The sequence below is a fragment of the Scyliorhinus torazame genome, chromosome 17 (genome assembly GCF_047496885.1).
Source record: "Scyliorhinus torazame isolate Kashiwa2021f chromosome 17, sScyTor2.1, whole genome shotgun sequence".
Taxonomy (NCBI): Eukaryota; Metazoa; Chordata; class Chondrichthyes; order Carcharhiniformes; family Scyliorhinidae; genus Scyliorhinus; species Scyliorhinus torazame.
In genome coordinates, this window is record NC_092723.1 from 2579008 (window position 1) to 2605118 (window position 26111).

Genomic DNA, 26111 nt, shown 5'->3' on the forward strand with positions numbered 1-26111 from the left:
GAGATTCCCGGGGGGGGGGGGAGATTCCCGGGGGGGGGGGAGTGGGATTCCGGGGGGGGGGGGGGAGGGAGATTCCCGGGGGGGGGGGAGGGAGATTCCCGGGGGGGGGGGGGGGGAGGGGGGGGAGGGAGATTCCCGGGGGGGGGGGAGGGGGGAGATTCCCGGGGGGGGGGGGGGGGGAGGGAGATTCCCGGGGGGGGGGAGGGGGGGAGATTCCCGGGGGTGGGGAGGGAGATTCCCGGGGGGGGGGGGGGCGGGAGATTCCCGGGGGGGGGAGGGAGATTCCCGGGGGGGGGGGAGGGAGATTCCCGGGGGGGGGGGGAGGGAGATTCCCGGGGGGGGAGGGAGATTCCCGGGGGGGGGGGAGGGAGATTCCCGGGGGGGGGAGGGGGAGGGAGATTCCCGGGGGGGGGGGGGAGGGAGATTCCCGGGGGGGGGGGGGAGGGAGATTCCCGGGGGGGGGGGGAGGGAGATTCCCGGGGGGGGGGGAGGGAGATTCCGGGGGGGGGGGAGGGAGATTCCGGGGGGGGGGAGGGGAGATTCCCGGGGGGGGGAGGGAGATTCCCGGGGGGGGGGGGGGGAGAGGGAGATTCCCGGGGGGGTAGATTCCCGGGGGGGGGGGGGGGGGAGGGGAGGGAGATTCCCGGGGGGGGGGGGGGGAGGGGAGGGAGATTCCGGGGGGGGGGAAGGGAGATTCCCGGGGGGGGGGGGGAAGGGAGATTTCCCGGGGGGGGGGGGGAAGGGAGATTCCCGGGGGGGGGGGAAGGGAGATTCCCGGGGGGGGGGGGAAGATTCCCGGGGGGGGGGAAGGGAGATTCCCGGGGGGGGGGGGAGAGAGGGAGATTCCCGGGGGGGGGGGGGAGAGAGGGAGATTCCCGGGGGGGGGGGAGAGGAGATTCCCGGGGGGGGGGGGGTAGATTCCGGGGGGGGGGGGGAGGGGAGGGAGATTCCCGGGGGGGGGGAGGGGAGGGAGATTCCCGGGGGGGGGGAAGGGAGATTCCCGGGGGGGGGGGGGGGGAGGGAGATTCCCGGGGGGGGGGGGAGGGAGATTCCCGGGGGGGGGGGGGGAGGGAGATTCCCGGGGGGGGGGAAGGAGATTCCCGGGGGGGGGGGAGGAGATTCCCGGGGGGGGGGAGGAGATTCCCGGGGGGGGGGGGAAGGGAGATTCCCGGGGGGGGGGAGGAGGGAGATTCCCGGGGGGGGGGGGAGAGGGAGATTCCCGGGGGGGGGGAGGGGAGGAGATTCCCGGGGGGGGGGGGGGAGGGGGAGGGAGATTCCCGGGGGGGGGGGGAGGGGGGAGGAGATTCCCGGGGGGGGGGGGGGACGGGGGGGGAGGAGGGAGATTCCCGGGGGGGGGAGGGGGAGGGAGATTCCTGGGGGGGGGGGAGGGGGGAGATTCCCGGGGGGGGGGGGGAGAGGGGAGATTCCCGGGGGGGGGGGGGAGGGAGATTCCGGGGGGGGGGGGGGGAGATTCCCGGGGGGGGGGGGAGGGGGGGGAGATTCCCGGGGGGGGGGGGAGGGGGGAGATTCCCGGGGGAGGGGGGGAGATTCCCGGGGGGGGGGGGGGGAGGGAGATTCCCGGGGGGGGGAGGGGGGGGGGAGATTCCCGGGGGGGGGGGGTGGAGGGGGGGGAGATTCCCGGGGGGGGGGGGAGGGGGGGAGATTCCCGGGGGGGGGGGGAGGGGGGAGATTCCCGGGGGAGGGGGGGAGATTCCCGGGGGGGGGGGGGAGGGGAGATTCCCGGGGGGGGGGGCGGGGAGGGGAGATGCCGGGGGGGGGGGGGGGGGGAGATTCGGGGGGGGGGGGGGGGGGGAGGGAGATTCGGGGGGGGGGATTCTCGGGGGGGGGGGATTCCCGGGGGGGGGGAGGGGGTGGGGAGGGAGATTCCCGGGGGGTGGGGGAGGGAGATTCCGGGGGGGTGGGGGGAGGGAGATTCCCGGGGGGGTGGGGGAGGGAGATTCCCGGGGGGGTGGGGGGAGGGAGATTCCCGGGGGGGTGGGGGAGGGAGATTCCCGGGGGGGGTGGGGGGAGGGAGATTCCGGGGGGGTGGGGGAGGGAGATTCCCGGGGGGGTGGGGGAGGGAGATTCCCGGGGGGGTGGGGGGAGGGAGATTCCCGGGGGGGTGGGGGGAGGGAGATTCCGGGGGGGTGGGGGGAGGGAGATTCCCGGGGGGGTGGGGGGAGGGAGATTCCCGGGGGGTGGGGGGAGGGAGATTCCCGGGGGGGTGGGGGGAGGGAGATTCCCGGGGGGGTGGGGGGAGGGAGATTCCCGGGGGGGTGGGGGGGAGGAGATTCCCGGGGGGGTTGGGGGAGGGAGATTCCCGGGGGGGTGGGGGAGGAGATTCCCGGGGGGGTGGGGGGAGGGAGAGATTCCCGGGGGGGGGGGGGGGGGGGAAGAGATTCCCGGGGGGGAGGAGGGAGTTTCCGGGGGAGGGGGAGGGAGATTCCCGGGGGGGGGGGGGGGGGAGATTCCCGGGGGGGGGGGGGGAGATTCCCGGGGGGGGGGGGAGATTCCCGGGGGGGGGGGGAGATTCCCGGGGGGGGGGGGGGGAGATTCCCGGGGGGGGGGGGGAGATTCCGGGGGGGGGGGGGGGGAGATTCCCGGGGGGGGGGGGGGAGATTCCCGGGGGGGGGGGGGGAGGGGGATTCCGGGGGGGGGGGGGGAGGGAGATTCCGGGGGGGGGGGGAGGGAGATTCCGGGGGGGGGGAGGGAGATTCCCGGGGGGGGGGGGGAGGGAGATTCCCGGGGGGGGGGGGGAGGGAGATTCCCGGGGGGGGGAGGGGGGGGAGATTCCCGGGGGGGGGGGGGGGAGGGAGATTCCCGGGGGGGGGGGGGGAGGGGGGGAGATTCCCGGGGGTGGGGAGGGAGATTCCCGGGGGGGGGGGGAGGGAGATTCCCGGGGGGGGGGAGATTCCCGGGGGGGGGGAGGGAGATTCCCGGGGGGGAGGGAGATTCCCGGGGGGGGGGGGAGGGAGATTCCCGGGGGGGGAGGGAGATTCCCGGGGGGGGGGGGGGGAGATTCCCGGGGGGGGGGGGAGGGAGATTCCCGGGGGGGGAGGGGGGGGGGGAGAGGGAGATTCCCGGGGGGGGGGGGAAGGGAGATTCCCGGGGGGGGGGGGAAGGGAGATTCCCGGGGGGGGGGAAGGGAGATTCCCGGGGGGGGGGAAGGGAGATTCCCGGGGGGGGGGGGGGGAAGGGAGATTCCCGGGGGGGGGGGAAGGGAGATTCCCGGGGGGGGGGGAAGGGAGATTCCCGGGGGGGGGGGGAAGGGAGATTCCCGGGGGGGGGGGGAGGGAGATTCCCGGGGGGGGGGGGGGGGGGGGAGGGAGATTCCCGGGGGGGGGGAAGAGAGGGAGATTCCCGGGGGGGGGGGAGAGGGAGATTCCCAGGGGGGGGGGGAGAGGGAGATTCCCGGGGGGGGGTAGATTCCCGGGGGGGGGGGGGGGAGGGGAGGGAGATTCCCGGGGGGGGGGGAGGGGAGGGAGATTCCCGGGGGGGGGGAAGGGAGATTGCCGGGGGGGGGGGGGGAAGGGAGATTCCCGGGGGGGGGGGAAGGGAGATTCCCGGGGGGGGGGGGGAAGGGAGATTCCCGGGGGGGGGGGGGGGGAGGGAGATTCCCGGGGGGGGGGGAAGGGAGATTCCCGGGGGGGGGGGGAAAGGGAGATTCCCGGGGGGGGGGAAGGGAGATTCCCGGGGGGGGGGGGGGGAGATTCCCGGGGGGGGGGGGAGGGGGAGGGAGATCCCGGGGGGGGGGGGAGGGGGGAGGGAGATTCCCGGGGGGGGGAGGGGGGAGGGAGATTCCGGGGGGGGGAGGGGGGGAGGGAGATTCCCGGGGGGGGGGGAGGGGAGGGAGATTCCTGGGGGGGGGGGGGGGGAGGGGAGATTCCGGGGGGGGGGGGGGGGGAGATTCGGGGGGGGGGGGGAGGGAGATTCCCGGGGGGGGGGGGGGGAGATTCCCGGGGGGGGGGGGAGATTCCCGGGGGGGGGGGGGGGGAGGGGAGATTCCCGGGGGGGGGGGGGAGGGGAGATTCCGGGGGGGGGGGGGGGGAGATTCGGGGGGGGGGGGGGAGGGAGATTCCCGGGGGAGGAGGGGGGGGAGATTCGGGGGGGGGGGGGGAGGGAGATTCCCGGGGGGGGGGGGGAGGGAGATTCCCGGGGGGGGGGGGGGAGGGAGATTCCCGGGGGGGGGAGGGGGGGGAGATTCCCGGGGGGGGGAGGGGGGGGAGATTCCCGGGGGGGGGGAGGGGGGGAGATTCCCGGGGGGGGGGGGGGGGGAGGGGGGGGAGATTCCCGGGGGGGGGAGGGGGGGAGATTCCCGGGGGGGGGGGGGGGGGAGGGGAGATTCCCGGGGGGGGGGGGGGGGGAGATTCCGGGGGGGGGGAGGGGAGATTCCGGGGGGGGGGGGGGGAGATTCCGGGGGGGGGGAGGGGGGGGAGATTCCCGGGGGGGGGAGGGGGGGGAGATTCCCGGGGGGGGGAGGGGGGGGAGATTCCCGGGGGGGGGGGGGGGGAGGGGGGGAGATTCCCGGGGGGGGGAGGGGGGGGAGATTCCCGGGGGGGGGGGGGGGGGAGGGGAGATTCCCGGGGGGGGGGGGGGGGGGAGATTCCGGGGGGGGGGAGGGGAGATTCCGGGGGGGGGGGGGGAGATTCGGGGGGGGGGGGGGATTCCCGGGGGGGGGGGGGGTCCTTACCCGCCGCTTTCCGGGTTAACATGGCCTCCAGGAGGGGGATCCGCCGGGCGCCCGCCATCCGCACCGCCTCCTTCAGCGGCCCATCGCCCGCAGCCGGGCCTCGCTCCGGGCCCGCTCCCCGCTCCCTCGCTCAGGCCGCAGCGCGATCACCGCCGGCCCGGACCCGCCGTTTGTCCGTTAACCGTCCGCGCGCCGCAGCTGCTCAGCCCGGGGGGAGGGCCAGGCAGTGGGGTGGGGCTGGGGGAGGGGCTGGGATGTGGGGAGGGGCCGGGCTGGATTGGGGGAGCTGGGCTGTGGGGGAGGGGCTGGGGAGGGGATGGGCTGTGGGGGAGGGGCTGCGTTCTCGGGGAGGGGCTGGGCTGTGGGGGAGGGCTGAGCTGTGGGGGAGGGGCTGGGTTCTCGGGGAGGGGCTGGGCTGTGGGGGAGGGGCTAGGGTTTGGGAAGAGGGGACTGCCCCATCACACATCAACAGGCTGCCAACGCCACACCTCCCATCTGCTCCTGCTCATTCCTACCTCCGCCCTCCCTGCTTTATTGTATATTGCTTCACCCCCCCCTCCTGGTGGGATGACCTCCTTGTGCTCCCCGCCTCCACTCACCGCTACCTCCTGCTGGCGGGGGTACCCACTTCGGCTAACTGACTACCGTCCCTGCTGCTGGAAGAAGGCCTACTTGTGCCCAACATGCTGGCAGCTGCTGCAGAGAGGATCTTTCAGCTCCTCGCACCCACTGATTGCTGCCCCTGTTGGTGGGAGGGCTTACTTGTATCCCAACTCATTGCCTCGTGCTGCTTGGAAGGCTTGTTGAAGGGAAGACGATGACAAGGGACTACTCGCTCACAATTACAGATGATGTACATCATTTTGGTCCCTGTTGGATCAACCTTTCCAAAAGCTACCATGAAACACAGCTTCCCCACACGCCCTCCGTCAGCATTCCGCAAAGACTTATCCCTGTGTGATGCTCTGGTCCCCTTCCATTGCAATCACACTTGGTGCAACACCCCCTTTACATCCTCCCCCCCCCCCCCTCCCCTCACTGTCCAAGGCCCCCAAACTCCTTTCAGGTTAAGCACCTCCTTCAATTTGGTTCACTGCATTCGCTGCTCCCAATGCCATCTCCTCTACATTAAGGAGACTAAATGCAGACCGGATGAGCGCTTTGCGGAACACCACTTAGTCTGTAAGCATGACCCCAACCTTCCTGTCGCTGCCATTTCAACTCAGCAGCTTGCCCTCATGTCCACCTGTCCATCCTTGGCCTGCCGCCATTCTCCAGTGAAGTCCAGTGAAATCTGGAGGAGCAGCATCTCATCTTCCAATTAAGCACGTTACACCCCTCAGGACTCTGCATTACGTTCAACAGCGTTAGACTGTGACCTTTTTCCACCTAAACCCTTAAAAAACATCCATATATTTATTGACCTAATACAAAAACCTTAACTCTCCCCCCGCCCCTCACTTTTGTTCTTAAAGTTGCTACATCCTGTTGCAATCTCTCCCAGCTACAGATTAATATCCAATATATTAGGGGTGGCATGGTGACACAGTGGTTAGCACTGCTGCCTCACAGCACCAGGGTCCCGATTCAATTCCGACCTCGGGTCACTGTCTGCGTGGAGTTTAAACGTTCTCCCTGTGTCAGTGTGGATTTCCTCCGGGTGCTCCGGTTCCTTCCCACAGTCCAAAGATGTGTAGGTTAGGTGGATTGGCCATGCTAAATTGCCCCTTAATTGGAAAAACATAATTGGGTACTCTAAATTTATTTACAAAAAGACATTTCTCCCTCTCTTTAGTTCTGATGAGGAATCAGGCAGACTCCAAACGGTAACTCAGTTTCTCGCCTTACAGACGTTGCTAGACTTGCTGAGTTTTATTCAATATTCTCTGTTCTTATTCCAAAATTAAATTGTCCCTTATCTGCCTCTGGGGCTATGCACCTCCACCTCTTTCTAGTGAAGTCCATTTCATGGGTTTATTATCCTCAACATCCATCTGTCACTCATTTGAGCTGTTTGTTAATGCTGTTTGTAGGAGTTTCTTGTGCACAAATGATGCCCTGTTTGCTACATTGCAAACAGTATCTATACTGAAATGTAAATCGCTTTGAGGTGTGTAAAAGTCATGAAAAGCGTTATATCAATCCAAGTGTTTCTTTTTTACTTATTAAGGCATTAAAAGGGGCATTTCTCTAAGGGACATAGGAGCAAGAGTAGGCCAATTCAATGACCCAGCCTCTGAGAGAAAAATCCCCTTTGTTTCCATCTTAAAAAAGAGACCTCACAGAATCCCTACAGTGCAAAAGGAGGCCATTCAGCCCATCGAGTCTGCATTGACCCTCCAACTCTCCAAAAGAGCACCCCATCGAGGCCCACTGCCCCGCCCTATATTTGGGCCCACCTAACCATTGAACACTAAGGGGCAATTTATCATGGCCAATCCAACTAACCTGCACATCTTTGGACTGTGGGATGAAACCAGAGGACCCGGAGGAAACCCACGCGGACACGGGGAGAACGTGCAACTCCATACAGTCAGGCACCCGAGGCCGGAATTGAACCAGAGTAATTGGCGCTGTGAAGCAGCATTGCTGACCAGTGTGCCATCGTGCCGCCCGTGCCAATATCTAAACTGTGTGCCTTGGTTCTGGTCTCCATAATAGTGAGGAGCATGGCCTCAGATTACAGGACGATATCGGCGGGCTGGTTAGATGGGCAGAAGAGTGGCAAATGGAATTTAACCCTGAAAAGAGTGAGGTGACGCACTTTGGGTGGGCTAACAAGGGAATGACCAGTGAACGGTCGGATGTGAGGACGTACAGAGGACCAAAGGGACCTTGGTGTGCATGTCCACAGATCACAGGTAGATAAGATGGTTAAGAAGGCTTGTTGAAGGATTCTTCTTTTTATTAACTGAGGCAGTGAATATAAGAGCAGGGAGGTTATGTTGGAGCTGTAGAAAACGCTGGTTAGGCCACAGGAAGTGATTGCACTGGAGGGGGGTACAGAGGAGATTCACCAGGATGTTGTCTGGACTGGACAGTTTCAGCGATGAAGACAGGCTGGATAGACTGGGGTTGTTTTCCCTGGAGCAGGGAAGGCTGAGGAGGGACCTGATTGAGTTGTATAAAATTATGATTGAATTTGTTTTGTCATTTCTCTGCCCATTTAACCAATCGATTGATATCTTTCTGGAGTTGACAGCAGTCCTCTTCCCTCTTCACCATCAACTACACGGCCAATTTCTGTATCATCTGCAAGTTTCCCAATCATGCCTCCCAGATTTAAGTCTAAATCTTGGTACAATTGGCAAATTTAGCTCCCATACATTTGGTTCCTTCATCCATGTCATTGTCAATAGGTGAGGCTTTAAAAAAATTAATTTACGGGATGTGGGCGTCGCTGGTTAGGCCGCATTTATTGCCCATCCCTAGTTCCCTTCAGAACGTGGTGGTGAGCTGCCTTCTTGAACCGCCGCAGCCCTTGAGTGTAGCTACACCCACTGTGCTGTTAGGGAGGGTTCCAGGATGTTGCCCCAGCGACAGTGAGGGAACGGCCGATATATTTCCAAGTCAGGATGGTGAGTGACTTGGAGGGGAACCTCCAGGTGGTGGGGTTCCCAGGTATCTGCTGCTCTTGTCCTTCTAGATGGTCGTGGTTGTGGGTTTGGAAGGTGCTGCTTAAGGAGCCTTGGTGAGTTACTGCAGCGCATCTTGTAGATGGTACACACGGCTGTCACTGTGAGTCGGTGGTGGAGAGTTTGAATGTTTGTGGAAGGGGGAGCAATCAAGCGGGGCTGTTTTGTCCCCAATGATGTTGAGTTTCTTGAGTGTTGTTAGAGCTCAACATGCAAGTGGAGATTATTCCATTACACTCCTGACTTGTGTCTTACAGATGGTGGACAGGCTTTGCGGGGCTAGGGGGTGAGTTACTCGCCGCAGGATTCCTAGCCTTTGACCTGCCCTGGTAGCCACAGTATTAATGTGGCTCGTCCAGTTCAATTCCTGATCAATGGTAACCCCCCAGGATGTTGATTGTGGGGATTCAGTGATGGTAATGCCATTGAATGCCAAGGGCAATGGTTAGTGAGCGGCATGGTAGCACAGTGGTTAGCACTGTTGCTTCACTGCGCCAGGGTCCCAGGTTCGATTCCCGGCTTGGGTCACTGTCTGTGCGGAATCTGCACGTTCTTCCCGTGTCTGCGTGGGTTTCCTCCGGGTGCTCCGGTTTCCTCCCACAAGTCCCAAAAGACGGCTATTAGGTAATTTGGACATTCCGAATTCTCCCTCTGTGTACCCGAACAGGTGCCGGAATGTAGGAACTAGGGGCCTTTCACAGTAACTTCATTGCAGTGTCAATGTAAGCCTATATAGAACATAGAACATACAATGCAGAAGCAGGCCATTCGGCCCATCGAGTTCGCACCGACCCACTTAAGCCCTCACTTCCACCCTTTCCCGTAACCCAATAACCCCTCCGAACCTTTTTGGTCACTATGGGCAATTTATCATGGCCAATCCACCTAACCTGCACGTCTTTGGACTGTGGGAGGAAACCGGAGCATCCAGAGGAAACCCACGCAGACACGGGGAGAACGTGCAGACCCCGAACAGACAGTGACCCAGCAGGGAATCGAACCTGGGACCCTGGCGCTGTGAAGCCCCAGTGCTACCCACTTGTGCTACCGTGCTGCCCACAGCCTGCTTGTGACAATAAAGATTATTATTATTAGTTACTAGCTTTCGGAGCGCTGCTCCTTCCTCAGGTGAAGGAAGGAGCAGCGCTCCGAAAGCTAGTGACATCGAAACAAACCTGTTGGACTTTAACCTGGTGTTGTAAGACTTTGTACTGTGCTCACCCCAGTCCAACGCCGGCATCTCCACATCATTATTATTAGTTAGAGCTCCTTGATGCCATACTCGGTCAAATGCTGCCTTGATGTCAAGGGCAGTCAATCTCACCTCTGGCATTCAGCGCTTTTGTCCATGTTTGAACCAAGGCTGTAATGAGGTCAGGAGCTGAGTGACCCTGGCGGAACCCAAACTGAGCGTCCGTGAGCAGGTTATTGCTGAGTAAGTGCTGCTTGATAGCACTATTGATGACTCCTTCCATCACTTTGCTGATGATGGAGAGTAGGCTGATAGGGCGGTAATTGGCTGGGTTGGATTTGTCCTGTTTCTTGTGTACAGAAGACACACCTGGGCAATTGTCCACATTGCCGAGTAGATGCCAGGGTTGTAGCTGTATTGGAACAGCTTGGCTAGGGGTGCGGCAAGTTCTGGAGCACAAGTCTTCAGTACTATTGCCGGAATATTGGCAGGGCCCACAGCCTTTGCAGTATCCAGTGCCTTCAGCAGTTTCTTGATGTCACGTGGGGTGAATCGTATTGGCTGCACATGACTCGGGCGGGAATGAGTGGGTTCTTTCAGGGGGTAGCAGATGAGTGTGAGAGGTGTGGGCGGGGGCCAGCAAATCATGCGCACATGTTTTGGGGTTGTAAAAAATTGGGAAGATTCTGGGCGGAGTGTTTGCAGTCTTAGCCAGGACAGTGGAGGAGGGAGTGGACCCGGACACTTTAGTGGTGATATTTGGGGTTTCAGAGAAGCCGGAGCTCATGGAGAGGAGGAAGGCCGATGTCATGGCCTTCGCCTCTCTGATTGCACGGCGACAAATTTTGCTGGAGTGGCGGTCGGCATCGCCACCAGGGGTAGCAGCATGATTGGGTGATCTGTACAACTTCCTGTGGTTAGAGAAGATAAAGTATGAGTTAAGGGGCTCAGCAGGGAGTTCAAGAAAAGGTGGGGGATGTTAGTGACCGTGTTTGAGGAGCTGTTTGTCGCGGGGGGGGGGGGGGTGATGGGGATGGGGGGGTTAAAAAGGAGGAAAATCCGTACAAACTGTATAGTTGATTGTTGGGAAGAATGTTTCCAGGGGTGTTTATTTGCTGTAACCTACTTTGATACAAGGTTGAATAAAATGCGTTTTTAAAAAAAACATAGAACATACAGTGCAGAAGGAGGCCATTCGGCCCATCGGGTCTGCACCGACCCACTTAAGCCCTCACTTCCACCCTATCCCTGTAACCCAATAACCCCTCCTAACCTTTTTGGTCACTAAGGGCAATTTATCATGGTCAATCCACCTAACCTGCACGTCTTTGGACTGTGGGAGGAAACCGGAGCACCCGAAGGAAACCCACGCAGACATGGGGAGAACGTGCAAACTCCGCATAGTGACCCAGTGGGGAATCGAACCTGGGACCCTGGCGCTGTGAAGCCACAGTGCTATCCACCTGTGCTACCGTGCTGCCAAAGTGTGTGTGCACCTTGCTGCAATGAGTGTGCACCTTGCTGCAGTGTACTTGCTGTAGTGTGTGTACGCCTTGCTGCTGTGTACTTGCTGCAGTGTGTGTACACCTTGCTGCAGTGAGTGTGCACCTTGCTGCAGTGTACTTGCTGCAGTGAGTGTGCACTTTGCTGCAGTGAGTGTGCACCTTGCTGCCGTGAGTATGCACCTTGCTGCCGTGAGTGTGCACCTTGCTGCCGTGAGTGTGCACTCTGCTGCAGTGGGTGTGCACTTTGCTGCAGTGTACTTGCTGCAGTGAGTGTGCACCTTGCTGCAGTGCCTGGTCCGGGCGGACGCCCTTCCCCCGGACCGCCGCGTGGGGCGCTGTTTTTCCGCCGGAGCTCTGAGCGCGGACACAAGATGGCGGCGTCCACGGTGCCGGGAACCCGGTGAACTTTCTGTCAATAAACCGGCGGCGGCTCCCTCTGCCCACCTCCCCCCCCCCCCCGGTCTCGGCCCACCTCCTCCTCCTCCCCCCCCCCCCCCCCCCGGGCACCGGCCCAACTCCCCCCCCCCCGCCCCCCCGAAGGAAGATGTTCGCCAAACCTTTCCGCGTCAAATCCAGCAGCGCGATCAAGGGGTCGGACAGGTGAGCTCATGGTGAGCGCCGGGCCGCGTGCGGGCGGGAAGCTCGGCCTGGGGCGGCAGCACCCACCCCGGGGCCGGCAGGACAGCCCCCCCCCCCCCCCCCCCAAACAATCAGAACCAGGCAGCTCCCCCACGTCAGAATAAACACGTCAGAGGAGGGGAGGGGGGCTCAGTCCCCTCCCCCGTCTCTGTGTGAGTGTGTGTCTCTCTGTCTGTGTCTCTGTCTCTCTCCTGGGGAGGGATTCTCCAATGATGGGGATATGTCCCCATTCCAGGGTGAAAACGCTGCAAAGCACTCCGGACTTTCCTGAAGAAAGTCTAAAGTGATTCGCTTACCTGGAGGGGGCTAGCAGGGCCCCGGAGTGCTCCTTGCAGCTCTGGCTGCCGATATGAGGCCCTGCACTTCCAGTCGGGGGTCTGCTTCTGGCGTCGGCCGCCCCGCGCGACATGGCGGACCCGCACCATGGACTGGCACCAAGAAAATAGGGCCCTCCCCAGATCGCGCACGCCTGCAGATCGGTGGCCCCTGATCGATAGCCTGGCTGTCTGTGAGGGCCCCCCCCCTCAGTGAAGGATCCCCCCCCACCCACCACCAGGGCGACCGTGGACTGAGTCCGCAGCCACCACGCTGAGTTCCCAACGGGTGGGACCATGAGAATACCATGCCATTGGTAACTCGGCCAGTTACTCTTACAGAATCGCTGCGGGGTCCTCTGTTCATGGCCGCTACCCACACCGCATATACCCGATTTCGGCGTCAATGCCCATTCTCCACCCCCACGCTGAATGTGATTTCGGCTCGGAGAATCCCACCCCTGTTTTTTCCACTCTAATGTGGAATCATAGAATTTATAGTGCCGAAAGAGGCCATTCGGCCCATCAGGTCTGCACCGACCCTTGGAAAGAGCACCCACCTTAAGCCCACACTTCCACCCTATCCCAGTAACCCCACTTAACCTTTTCTTTGGGCACTAAGGGCAATTGAGCATGGCCAATCCACTTAACCTGCACATTTTTGGACTGTGTGAGGAAATAGAGCACCCGTAGGGAACCCACGCAGACATGGGGAGAACGTCCAGACTCCACACAGACAGTGTCCCAAGCTGGGAATCGAACCCCGCCGCTGTGAAACAACAGTGCTGACCACTGTGCTACCGTGCTGTGAGATCTTTCAGGAACTCGTGAAGCCAGTCCTAACCTCCTCTCCCCTCCCCGCAACCCCCACCCCCATCTCTTTACCAATTCTAAAGATGTTACTTTTATTGTTATGTTAACCGGTTGTTAATTCCACTTTTCATTCGGGATGAGTGGGGAAAGGGAGGGCTCTTTCTAAACTTGCATTTAAATAATGCATTTCAAAACAGCAATGGGAGATTTACAGGCAAATAAGCACTTTTGAAGAGTATTCACTGTTATAATGTCGGAAAGAGAGAATGTGTTTGCTTCCCTTGTGCTAGGTAAAGATAAACTATTTGGTTGGAGATTCTAGAACCAGGGGCAGAGTCCAAAAATTAAGGCCAGGCGGTTCATGAGAGATGTTGGGAAGCAATTTTTCAGTCAAAGGGTGGTTTAGAACTTTCTCCCCAAAACAGCAGTTGAAGCTGGATTAGTTGTTAATTTTAAATCTGAGATAGATAATGTATTAAGGGATATGGACCCAGGCAGGTATGGGCAGTCCAAAGATATGCAGGTTAGGTGGATTGGTCATGCTAAATTGCCGTTAGTGTCCAAAATCGCACTTAGTGTTGGGTGGGGTTACTGGGTTATGGGGATAGGGTGGAGGTGTGGACCTTGGGTAGGGTGCTCTTTCCAAGAGCCGGTGCAGTCTCGGTTGGCCAAATGGCCTCCTTCTGCACGGCTTTTAATAATGCAGGCTGTGAGTGGCCTTCAAAATGGCCAGGAACAGATTTTTTAAAATTCGGCCGCACTGTGCATGCATGCACCGATGATCGGGCACACATGCGCAGTGCGGCCACATTTCTTTTTATATGATCGCAGCCTTTTTTTTTCCAAGATGTGGAGATGCCGGCGTTGGACTGGGGTGAGCACAGTACGAAGTCTTACAACACCAGGTTAAAGTCCACAGGTTTGTTTCGATGTCACTAGCTTTCGGAGCGCTGCTCCTTCCTCGGGTGAATGAAGAGGTCTGTTCCAGAAACACATATATAGACAGATTCAAAGATGCGAAACGATGCTTGGAATGCGACCATTAGCAGGTGATTAAATCTTTACAGATCCAGAGATGGGGTAACCCCAGGTTAAAGAGGTGTGAATTGTGTCAAGCCAGGACAGTTGGTAGGATTTCGCAGGCCAGATGGTTTTTTTTCCCCAAGTTCGGGGGACCAAAGGGACTGTTACATACTGTTTTCCCAGCACTTTCTGTTTTTGTTTCAGATCTCCTGCATCCACAGCATTTTGCTTTAATTTAGTTGCCAAATCTAAAACCAGACTGGGATGGAAGGTGTATGTGGCAAAATGTTGGGGGGGAGGGGGAGGAAATTACTGTAAACTATTTTCACTTGACTTTAGATGGATGTGGGGGGAGGGAGTGCCTGTAGTTTATCTTGACAGATGGAGACAGTGGTTAGTACTGTTGCTTCACAGTGCCAGGGTCCCAGGTTCGATTCGTGGCTTGAGTCACTGACTGTGCCGAGTTTGCACGTTCTCCACATGTCTGTGTGGGATTCCTTCGGGTGCTCCGGTTTCCTCCCACAAGTCCCGAAAGATGTGCTGTTATGTGAATTGGACATTCTGAATTATCCCTCTGTGTACCCGAACAGGCGCTGGAGTATGGCGACTAGGGGATTTTCGCAGTTACTTCATTGCAGTGTTAATGGAAGCCTACTTGTGACAATAAATATCATTATTATCATAATTGTAAATTATAAATATTTTCAGTTTAAATTCTCATTTACAAATTAACAAAATCATTTTCCTGTATCGGGGGTAGACGATATATACAATGGTTCTATCCATATTTTCAATGAGAACCAACTGGTCACTTGTTGTTCAGTCTGCACTCTGATCTGCATCCCAATTAGGTTACAGATTGCTTGGTAGCTAGACAATCTTTGAAGTGTTAATTAATTACATGCCTACAGACTTTGTAGGTAAGGTATGGGATGTAGAGGGGCTGTTTAGCGCAGGGCTAAAAAGCGGACCAAGGCAGGCCAGCAGCACGGTTCAATTCCCGTAACAGCCTCCCCGAACAGGTGCCGGAATGTGGCGATAGGGGTTTTTCACAGCTACTTCATTGAAGCCTACTTGTGACAATAAGCGATTTTCATTTTCAGAGGGGGAAGAGACAAGTTCAGTGTTACTGATATTCAAATCATCAAGCCTTTTACTTGGAGGTTGATGTTTAAAGAACAAAGAAAAGTACAGCACAGGAACAGGCCCTTCGGTCCTCCAAGCCTTTACCAATCATGATGCCCTAACTAAAGCAAAAGCCTTTCTGTCCTTACTCTGTCCGTATCCCTCTTTTTCCTCCCGATTCATGTATCCACCCAGATGCCTCTGAAATGTTGCTCATGTGCCTGCTTCCTCCACATCCTCTGGCAATCTCTGCGTGAAAAACCTACCCCGTACATAAACTTTCCCCCTCTCACCTTGAACCTGTGCCCCCTTGTAATTGACACTTCCACCCTTGGAAAAAGCCTCTGATCATCCACCCTGTCTATGCATCTCATAATTTTGTTGACCTCTATCAGGTTTCCCCCTTAATTTCGTTACTTTCGCATCTTTTAGTCACAATACTTTTAGCATTAAAGGTATTGCACACCACTCAGTTTAAATCAGTGCACTTGTGAAGTTGACACGGGAATCATTTTGCTCATGTAAATCACTAGAATCTAATAGGAAATATTGTTATCTCCAAAAGTATTAGCTTATTGGGCTGTTTGTGAGATATGTTCCATGGGCGGATAAAATAACTCATTGTGGATGCAACTGAAAAACTATGGCATATATTGTAAATCATAGCATTGAGATCATGACTTGGGTTCTGATGTTCAAAATATTTCTGATGAAAATTAACTGCATAATAAGATGCACCAGCAGTTCTAAGATAGTCTCCCATTTTAAAATTCACTCTTTGGTTTCTGGTTTGCATTAAAACTATTTCTGAGTGGCTCATTCTATAAAAGCAACTGGGATCCAAAATTAGATCTGTTGAAAACTGCTCACACATTCAAGTTCTGCTAGGACTAATAGCTGGGGACTTTAACTTTCCCAACATTGACTAGGAGCTTAGATGGAGAGAAATTTGTTGAGTGTATTCAGGAGGAATTTCTCATTCAGTATGTGGATGGCCCGACTCGAGAGTGGGCAAAACTTGACCTCTTGGGAAACAAGGAAAGGCAGGTGACAGACGTGTTAGTGAGGGATCACTTTGGGACCAGTGACCATAATTCCATTAGTTTTAGGATAGCTATGGAGAATGATAGGTCTGGCCCAAAAGTTAAAATTCTAAATTGGGACATGGCCAATGGTTGATAGTATTAGACAGGAAGTTTCAAATGTTGAGTCTGTTGGCAGCAACGGGACGGCTGGGAGGCTTTCAAAAGTGTGTTAACTAGGGTTCAGGGTAAACATATGCTTCTTAGAGTGAAGGGTAAGGCTGGGAGAAGTAGGGAACCCTGGATGACTCGGGATATTGAGGCCCTGGTCAAAAAGAAGAAGGGGGCATATAATAATAATCGCTTGTCACAAGTAGACTTCAATGAAGTTACTGTGAAAAGCCCCCAGTCGCCACATTCCGGCTCCTGTTCGGGGAGGCCGGTACAGGAATTGAACCTGCGCTGCTGGCCTTGTTCTGCATTACAAGCCAGCTGTTTAGCCCATGACATGCATAGTCTTTTTTTTAATAAATTTAGAGTACCCAATTCATTTTTTCCAATTAAGGGGCAATTTATCATGGCCAATCCACATCTTTGGGTTGTGGGGGCGAAACCCACGCAGAGACGGGGAGAATGTGCAAATTCCACACGGACAGTGACCCAGAGCCAGGATCAAACCTGGGACCTTGGCACCGTGAGGCAGCAGGGCTAACCCACTGCGCCACCGTGCTGCCCTATAGAACATAGAATATTACAGCGCAGTACAGGCCCTTCGGCCCTCGATGTTGCGCCGACCTGTGAAACCACTCTAAAGCCCATCTACACTATTCCCTTATCGTCCATATGTGTATCCAATGACCATTTAAATGCCCTTCGTGTTGGCGAGTCCACTACTGTTGCAGGCAGGGCATTCCATGCCCTTACTACTCTCTGAGTAAAGAACCTACCTCTGACATCTGTCCTATATCTATCTCCCCTCAATTTAAAGCTATGTCCCCTCGTGCTAGACATCACCATCCGAGGAAAAAGGCTCTCACTGTCCACCCTATCCAATCCTCTGATCATCTTGTATGCCTCAATTAAGTCATCTCTTAACCTTCTTCTCTCTAACGAAAACAGCCTCAAGTCCCTCAGCCTTTCCTCATAAGATCTTCATAGTCAGCTGGGATCAAGTGAATCCCTTGATGAATATAGAGGTTGTCAGAGTAGTGTTAAGAGAGAAATCAGGAGGACAAAAAAGGGACCTGAGATTGCTTTGGCAGATGAGGTAAAGGAGAATCCAATGAGCTTCTACAAATACATAAAGGGCAAAAGAGTAACGAGGGAGAGAGTAGGGTCTCTTAAGGATCTACAATGTCATCTATGTGCGGATCCACAGGAGATGGGTAAGATACTAAATTAATATTTCTCATCGCTATTTACTCTTGAGAAAGGCATGAATGTTAGGGAACTTGGGGAAATAAATAGTGATGTCTTGAGGAGTATACATATTACAGAGAAGGATGTGCTGGACCAGCAATGTGCCTCAGGGATCGGTGCTGGGTCACTGTTATTTGTTATTTGGATGATAATTTAGGAGGCAGGGTTAGTAAGTTTGCAAATGACACCAAGATTGGTGACATAGTGGACAGTGAAGAAGGATCTAGGATTGCAATGGGATTGCCAGTGGGCCGATGAATGGCAGATGGAGTTTAATTTGGATAAATGTGAGGTGATGCATTTTGGTCGGTCAAATCAGGGCAGGACCTACTCAGTTAATGGTAGGGAGTTGGGGAGAGTTACAGACCAAAGAGATCTAGGGGTACAGGTTCAAAGCTCCTTGAAGGTGGAGTCACAGGTGGACAGGGTGGTGAAGAAGGCATTCAGCATGCTAGGTTTCATTGGTCAGAACATTGAATACAGGAGTTGGGCCGTCTTGGTGAAGTTGTACAAGATATTAGTAAGGCCTCACTTGGAATACTGTGTACAGTTCTGGTCACCCTATCATAGAAAGGATATTATTAAACTAGAAAGAATGCAAAAAAGATTTACTAGGATGCTACCGGGACTTGATGGTTTAATAATCTTTATTATTGTCACAAGTATACTTGCATTAACACTGCAATGAAGTTACTGTGAAAAGCCCCTAGTTGCCACCTTCCGGCGCCTGTTCGGGTACACAGAGGGAGAATTCAGAATTCTCAGCTGGTACGGGAATTGAACCCACGCTGCTGGCCTTGTTCTGCATCACAAACCAGCTGTCTAGCCCACTGAGCTAAACCAGCCCTGTTTGAGTTATGAGGAGAGGCTGGATAGACTGACTTTTTCCCTGGAGTGTAGGATGCTCAGGGGTGATCTTATAGAGGCCTATAGAATAATGAGGGGCTTAGTCAACATCTTTTCCCAAAGGTAGGGGAGTCTAAAGCTAGAGGGCATAGGTTTTAAGGTGAGGGGAGAGAGATACAAAAGGGTCCAGAGGGTCAATTTTTTCACACACAGGGTGGTGAGTGTCTGGAACGAGCTGCCAGAGGCAGTAGTGGAGGCGGGTACAATTTTGTCTTTTGAAAAGCATTTAGACAGTTATACGGGTAAGATGGGTATAGAGGGATATGGGCCAAATGTAGGCAATTGGGACTAGTTTAGTGATAGAAACTGGGCGGCATTGACAGGTTGGGCGGAAGGGCCTGTTTCCATGCTGTAAACCTCCCTTTTGTGTGGTTTTAGAAATCGAGCGTTTCCTTCGGGGCTTCGAAGACTGTTTAAATGGATTGTCTCTAATTTATGACAATGCCATGAATGAAGCAACTTTAAAATTGCAGAGGAATGGTAATTCATTAGCAAGTAAACCTATTTATTTGAAGTACTGCATTTGACTGTTGTGCTGCATTCCGTCCACACTGATCTGCAGGTTCCTGACTGCAGTATGAAAGTGGCCTTTCATGTATTGGATTGTCGAGTAGAATAAAAATATAGAACACTAGAGTGTCTGAAAACAAGCTTTGTTGAGAGAAAGTGAAAACAGGTTTGGACAAGCCAGTGTCAAATCAGTTCTCTAAGTTCGGAGAACAAGAACATTCAGTCTTGTTCCACTGTGTACAATGTAAATGCATACAAACTGATTTGAAGCTGGAAATCCAAACATGGATTGGTTGTTGTGAGAATTAATGTTTCAGTAAAACTAAGAGGAATTATTATTTTAAGTAACCAATCCTACTGCTTAACATTTCCCAGGAGGAAGCTCAGGGCTGACGTACAGTCTGCCTTTCCTTCTGTATCCAGTGAAAAACTATCGCATCTCGTACCGAACAAGGAGGAGTTGAATGTAGTGAAATTGTATTCGCACAAAGGAAAAGCAGTCACAGCCTATGTTTTGAATAAGAACCCCATCTTCTTTGAAGTGGACAAGCAAATTTATCCAACAGGTGTGTTTTTAAAAAAAAATTATTTTCTGTTCTGATTGCAGCAAATACATAAATGCAAGAAAATAGTTTCCTGCAGCTAAACTGTGGAATATCCGTAACCTTGTCCTTTTCTCAGCCTCACAAATGTGACAGATTTTGCTCGGATATAAAGGCATTTTGAACTTTTATTAGTTTAAGGGGAATCTTTGTGACACTCTCAGTTTCTGATTAATAGAATCATAAATTTTGCAACAGGGAAAGTAGCCCTTCGGCCCACTGCGTCCGTGCTGACATCGAGCACCTAACTATTCTTGTTTTTAAATGTTTTCACTGAATATTCTCATTTATATTTATAACTGAGGAAAAGAAACGAGAAACATATTAAGTGTATAATCCAAATACACAATTGTGACAAACATACCATAAAGTAAACAGGCTACACCATTGTAGGCAACATAATAGAAAGATGCTCAAAGTAATTAAAATCTAACACAAATAGCGACGGCAACATAAATATTTTACATCCTACAGCTCCTACTAATCACCATGTGGTTAAGCTATAGACCTGTGCTGTACGTTTCACCGGTGTGGTCTATGTTGCTGGATCATGTCCGGCCTGGTAGCTTTATGGTTTAATGTCACGGAATTGACCCCCCCCCCCTCTTTGTCCCCTGTGGAAGAACAGGGAGTCACAGTTTATACACTTCAGGTTCACAGTTCAGGGAGTACACTAGGGCGAGGCCCACCGAGGGTGATAAATATTGGACATGTTTGAAACAATAATGTAACATAAAGACCTCGGCATTCGGTCTGATTTCAGCCATTCAGCATCAGTTCTGAGTTCATTGTTCCCATTTTGTGTGAAGCATCCAGTGAATACTGTGGACAATTGGGGGCGGGGGGGGGGGCGGTCATAGTGACTCTGGGGCTAGTTTAAAATGGACAATTGCCATTGTGCATTTTCTGGGGAGGGCCTTGTAAAATGCTAATTTGATACTGCCCATTTTACATTATTGCTCAAAGTCAGAATTCCTTCTTCCCCATGCCTTTTGTGGTTTAGTAATTTGCAGTGTTTGTTTCTATTGGACAGTGTATACCCTGTGGTCTTACCCAGATCTGGTGGCTGCGTTCACAACATGGCCCGCTGTACTAACCAAACTCGCTGGAGGAGCAGGTGAGGCATCTGAAGCCCAGAGGCACAATAGATGTTTTATAAAGAGACAGATTTAAAATAATTTCAGCCTGTGTAATATGGAACACTTTCTGCTTCTGTAGTTACTTCAATGTGAGCAGTTAATCTAAAACTGAGGTGGAAACTAAATAGGAAAAGTTATACTCCATAAATAAACTAAATAGGAAAAGTTATACTCCATAATCTGAATTCCACTTCATTTGCAAGATTTTCCAAACCATTGCCAATCCACAGCACATTTGTCTTTTCTGGATATTGTCTTCTATTCTTCAGGTCATTGTTCAATCTGTAACTTTTGAAAATGTTTATCCGTGGAGCAGTCATCACAAGTCCTTACTGATTGTATGTATTGGGGAACTGTTTTCGGAAAATAAATGGAAGATGCCAATTTCATGGAAAGCAGAAGACTTTTGAGGAAGAAAGCACCTTCTATGTTTCAACAACAACTTATATTTATATAGCGTTTTTAAATTAGTAAAACGTTGTAAGGTGATTCTCGAGCATTGTCAAACAAAAGTCTGACACTGAGCCACACAAAGAGATAGGTCGGATGACCATAAGCTTGGTCAAAGAGGTAGCTTTTAAGGAGGATATTAAAGAGGATAGAGAGAGAGGCGTAGGGAGGGTATTCCAAAGCTTGGGTCCGAGGCAGCTGAGCCACCAAAATTGGGGGTGCACGAGAGGCGAAGAATTCGAGTAGCGCAGCTATCTGAGAGTTCGGGCTGGAGGAGTTTACAGAGAGAGAAGGGCAAGACCACTGAGGGATTTGAAAAAAACATACATAGAAAATAGAAGCAGGAAGAGGCCATTCGTCCTTTCGAGCCATTCATTATGATCATGGGCGATCATCAAGTTCAATACCCTGATTCCGCCTTTCCCCTCATATCCCTTTAGTCCCTCTAATTCCTTCTTGAAATTACACACTGTTTTGGCCTCAACTACTTTCTGTAGGAGTGAATTCCACAGATTCCCCACTCTCTGGGTGAAGAAATTCCTCCTCACCTCAGTCCTAAAAGGTTTACCCCTTATCCTCAAACTATGACCCCTAGTTCTGGACTCCCTCACCATCGGGAACATTCTTTCCGAATCTACCCTGTCTAATCCTGTTAGAATTTTGTGAGTTTCAATGAGAAATCCTCTCACTCTACTGAATTCCAATGAATATAATCTTAACTGATTTAATCTCTCCTCGTGCCAATCCCACCATCCCAGCAATCAGCCCTAGGATGCCCTCCCTCCAGAGCAAGAACATCCTTCCTCAGATAAAGACATCAAAACTGCACACAATACTCCAGGTGTGGCCTCACTAATGTCCGATACAATTGCAGTAAAACATCTCTATTCTGATACTCAAATCCTCTCGCTATGAATGCTAACATACCATTAACCATTAACATAACATAATGAATGGCTTCGATAGGGTGGATGTAGGGAAGTTGTTTCCATTAGCAGGGGAGACTAGGACCCGGGGGCACAGCCTTAGAATAAAAGGGAGTCACTTTAGAACAGAGATGAGGAGGAATTTCTTCAGCCAGATAGTGGTGGAATTCATTGCCACAGAGGGCGGTGGAGGCCGGGACGTTGAGTGTCTTTAAGACAGAAGTTGATAAATTATTGATTTCTCGAGGAATTAAGGGCTATGGAGAGAGCGCGGGTAAATGGAGTTGAAATCAGCCATGATTGAATGGTGGAGTGGACTCGTTGGGCCAAATGGCCTTCCGCTCCTATGTCTTATGGTCTTATTTGCCTTCTTTACTGCCTGCTGTACCTGCGCGCTTACTTTCAGCAACTGATGCACGAGGACACCAGAGTCTCGCTGAGTATCCGCCTCTCTCAATTTACACCCATTCAAATAATAATCTGTCTTCCTATTTTTGCTACCAAAGTGTTTTTTTTATCCACATTATACTACATCTGCCATGCGTGTGCCCACTCACTCAGCCTGTCCAAATCCCACTGAAACATCTGCATCCTCCTCACAGCTCACCCTCCCAACTTTGTATCATCTGTGAATTTGGCGATAATTACATTTTGTTCCCTCATCCAGATCATTAATATATAATGTGAACAGTTGGGGTCCGAGCACAGATCCTTGCGGTACCCCACTAGTCACTGTCTGCCAACCGGAAAAAGACTCATTTATTCCAACATTTTTCTTCCTGTCTGCTAACCAGCTTTCTACTCATCTCAAGACACTGCCTGTAATCCCATGCACTTTAACTTTACACTATGTGAGACCATGTCGAAAGCCTTCAGAAAGTCTAAATAAACCACATCCACTGACTCTCCCTGGTCAACTCTACTAGGTACATCGTCAAAGAATTTCAGTAGATTTGTCAACCATGATTTTCCTTTTGTAAATCCATGCTGACTGTCTGATTATACCACTGCTTTCCAAATGCTGTGCTATGAAATCCTTGATTTTTAAAAAATATATATATTTATTAAAAAATTTTTAACACAATTTTTCTCCCTTACAAACAATAACCTCCCCCCCCCCCCCGTAACAAAAAAAAAACGAGAAATCGTGCAGAGCAAGATATATACATGGCAAAATGATATTTGTACACTGGCCCTCACCCGTATGTGCCAGTTTCCCCAACCCTTCATGTTATCTCTTGCTCATCCACCCTCCCAGGCAGTCCCGTCCCCTCCACCCCCCAAGGTTGCTGCTGCTGCTGACCGACCTTCCTCTAACGCTCCGCGAGATAGTCTAGGAACGGTTGCCACCGCCTGTAGAACCCCTGCGCAGACCCTCTCAAGGCAAACTTAATCCTCTCCAACTTTATGAACCCAGCCATATCATTTATCCAGCCTCCAGGCTGGGGGGCTTCGCCTCCTTCCACATTAGCAAGATCCTTCGCAGGGCTACTAGGGACGCAAAGGCCAGAATGCCAGCCTCTTTCGCCTCCTGCACTACTCGTCCACTACTCCAAATATTGCTAGCCCCCAGCTTGGCTTGACCCGGACTGTCACCACCTGAGATATTGCTCCCGCCACTCCTCTCCAGAACCCCTCCAGTGCCGGGCATGACCAAAACATATGGACATGGTTCGCCGGGCTGCCTGAGCACCTTCCACATCTGTCCTCTACCCCAAAGAACCTACTCAACCTCGCCCCCGTCAAGTGCGCTCTGTGGAACACCTTAAATTGTATCAGGCTGAGCCTGGCACACGAGGAGGAGGAATTAACCCTACCTAGGGCATCAGCCCACAGTCCTTCCTCGATCTCCTCCCCCACCTCCTCCTCCCATTTACCCTTCAACTCTTCTACCAGCGCTTCCCCCTCTTCTTTCAACTCCTGGTGTATTTCCGACACCTTGCCCTCCCCGACCCATACACCCGAGATCACCCAATCTTGAACTTCTTGTGCCGGGAGCAACGGGAATTCCCTCACCTGTCGCCTCACAAAAGCCCTCACCTGCATATATCTAAAGGCATTTCCCGGGGGTAACTCGAACTTCTCCTCCAGTGCCCCTAGGCTCGCAAACGTCCCGTCGATGAACAGGTCCCCCATTCTTCCAATCCCCGCCCGATGCCAGCTCTGGAACCCCCCGTCCATCCTCCCCGGGACAAACCAGTGGTTACCCCTGATCGGGGACCACACCGAGGCTCCCATTGCGCCCCTGTGCCGTCTCCACTGGCCCCAGATCCTTAGCGTTGCCGCCACCACCGGGCCCGTGGTATACTTTGACAGCGAGAGCGGCAGCGGTGCCGTCACCAACGCCCCCAGGCTCGTTCCTTTACAGAACGCCATCTCCATCCTCTTCCATGCCTCCCCCTCTCCCTCCATAACCCACTTGCGGATCATCGCCACATTTGCTGCCCAGTAGTAGCTCGCCAGGTTTGGCAACGCCAACCCTCCTCGGTTCCCTACTGCGTTCCAGGAAACCTCTCCTTACTCTCGGGGTCTTATTCGCCCACACACACCCCATAATACTCCTGCCTACTCTCTTAAAAAAGGCCTTAGTGATCACGATGGGAAGGCACTGAAACACAAACAGAAACCTCGGAAGGACCACCATTTTGACCGACTCTAGGGAATCTATGTGTGGAGCCAGAGGAAATGGGCGAGGTACTAAATGAATACTTTGCATCAGTATTCACCAAAGAGAAGGAATTGGTAGATGTTGAGTCTGGAGAAGGGGGTGTAGATAGCCTGGGTCACATTGTGATCCAAAAAGACGAGGTGTTGGGTGTCTTAAAAAATATTAAGGTAGATAAGTCCCCAGGGCCGGATGGGATCTACCCCAGAATACTGAAGGAGGCTGGAGAGGAAATTGCTGAGGCCTTGACAGAAATCTTTGGATCCTCGCTGTCTTCAGGGGATGTCCCGGAGGACTGGAGAATAGCCAATGTTGTTCCTCTGTTTAAGAAGGGTAGCAAGGATAATCCCGGGAACTACAGGCCGGTGAGCCTTACTTCAGTGGTAGGGAAATTACTGGAGAGAATTCTTCGAGACAGGATCTACTCCCATTTGGAAGCAAATGGACGTATTAGTGAGAGGCAGCACGGTTTTGTGAAGGGAAGGTCGTGTCTCACTAACTTGATAGAGTTTTTCGAGGAGGTCACTAAGATGATTGATGCAGGTAGGGCAGTAGATGTTGTCTATATGGACTTCAGTAAGGCCTTTGACAAGGTCCCTCATGGTAGACTAGTACAAAAGGTGAAGTCACATGGGATCAGGGGTGAACTGGCAAGGTGGATACAGAACTGGCTAGGCCATAGAAGGCAGAGGGTAGCAATGGAGGGATGCTTTTCTCATTGGAGGGCTGTGACCAGTGGTGTTCCACAGGGATCAGTGCTGGGACCTTTGCTCTTTGTAGTATATATAAATGATTTGGAGGAAAATGTAACTGGTCTGATTAGTAAGTTTGCAGACGACACAAAGGTTGGTGGAATTGCGGATAGCGATGAGGACTGTCTGAGGATACAGCAGGATTTAGATTGTCTGGAGACTTGGGCGGAGAGATGGCAGATGGAGTTTAATCCGGACAAATGTGAGGTAATGCATTTTGGAAGGGCTAATGCAGGTAGGGAATATACAGTGAATGGTAGAACCCTCAAGAGTATTGAAAGTCAAAGAGATCTAGGAGTACAGGTCCACAGGTCATTGAAAGGGGCAACACAGGTGGAGAAGGTAGTCAAGAAGGCATACGGCATGCTTGCCTTCATTGGCCGGGGCATTGAGTATAAGAATTGGCAAGTCATGTTGCAGCTGTATAGAACCTTAGTTAGGCCACACTTGGAGTATAGTGTTCAATTCTGGTCGCCACACTACCAGAAGGATGTGGAGGCTTTAGAGAGGGTGCAGAAGAGATTTACCAGAATGTTGCCTGGTATGGAGGGCATAAGCTATGAGGAGCGATTGAATAAACTCGGTTTGTTCTCACTGGAACGAAGGAGGTTGAGGGGCGACCTGATAGAGGTATACAAAATTATGAGGGGCATAGACAGAGTGGATAGTCAGAGGCTTTTCCCCAGGGTAGAGGGGTCAATTACTAGGGGGCATAGGTTTAAGGTGAGAGGGGCAAAGTTTAGAGTAGATGTACGAGGCAAGTTTTTTACGCAGAGGGTAGTGG

General features: G+C 53.8%; 2 protein-coding genes across 4 annotated transcripts in view; one reads left to right on the top strand and one right to left on the bottom strand.

Annotated features, from left to right (window-relative positions):
- LOC140393626 (dual specificity tyrosine-phosphorylation-regulated kinase 2-like) overlaps positions 1 to 11702 on the bottom strand; it is a 38966-nt gene extending 27264 nt beyond the window's left edge. The window contains exon 1 of one of the 2 annotated variants that reach the window (XM_072479900.1): positions 11580 to 11702. Coding sequence is in view for 1 of the 2 variants with exons in the window: in XM_072479899.1 (XP_072336000.1) it covers positions 4691 to 4748 (58 nt within the window). In the remaining variant the exon portion in view is untranslated. Of the gene's footprint in view, positions 1 to 4690; positions 4883 to 11579 lie in introns of those variants that run through there. The other variant, XM_072479899.1, reaches the window with a different exon arrangement.
- eif2d (eukaryotic translation initiation factor 2D) overlaps positions 11539 to 26111 on the top strand; it is a 53558-nt gene continuing 38985 nt past the window's right edge. The window contains exons 1-3 of one of the 2 annotated variants that reach the window (XM_072479897.1): positions 11539 to 11622; positions 19169 to 19359; positions 20429 to 20512. In XM_072479897.1, coding sequence (XP_072335998.1) covers positions 11567 to 11622; positions 19169 to 19359; positions 20429 to 20512 — 331 coding nt within the window. In that variant the 5' untranslated portion in view covers positions 11539 to 11566. Of the gene's footprint in view, positions 11623 to 13699; positions 13838 to 19168; positions 19360 to 20428; positions 20513 to 26111 lie in introns of those variants that run through there. The other variant, XM_072479898.1, reaches the window with a different exon arrangement.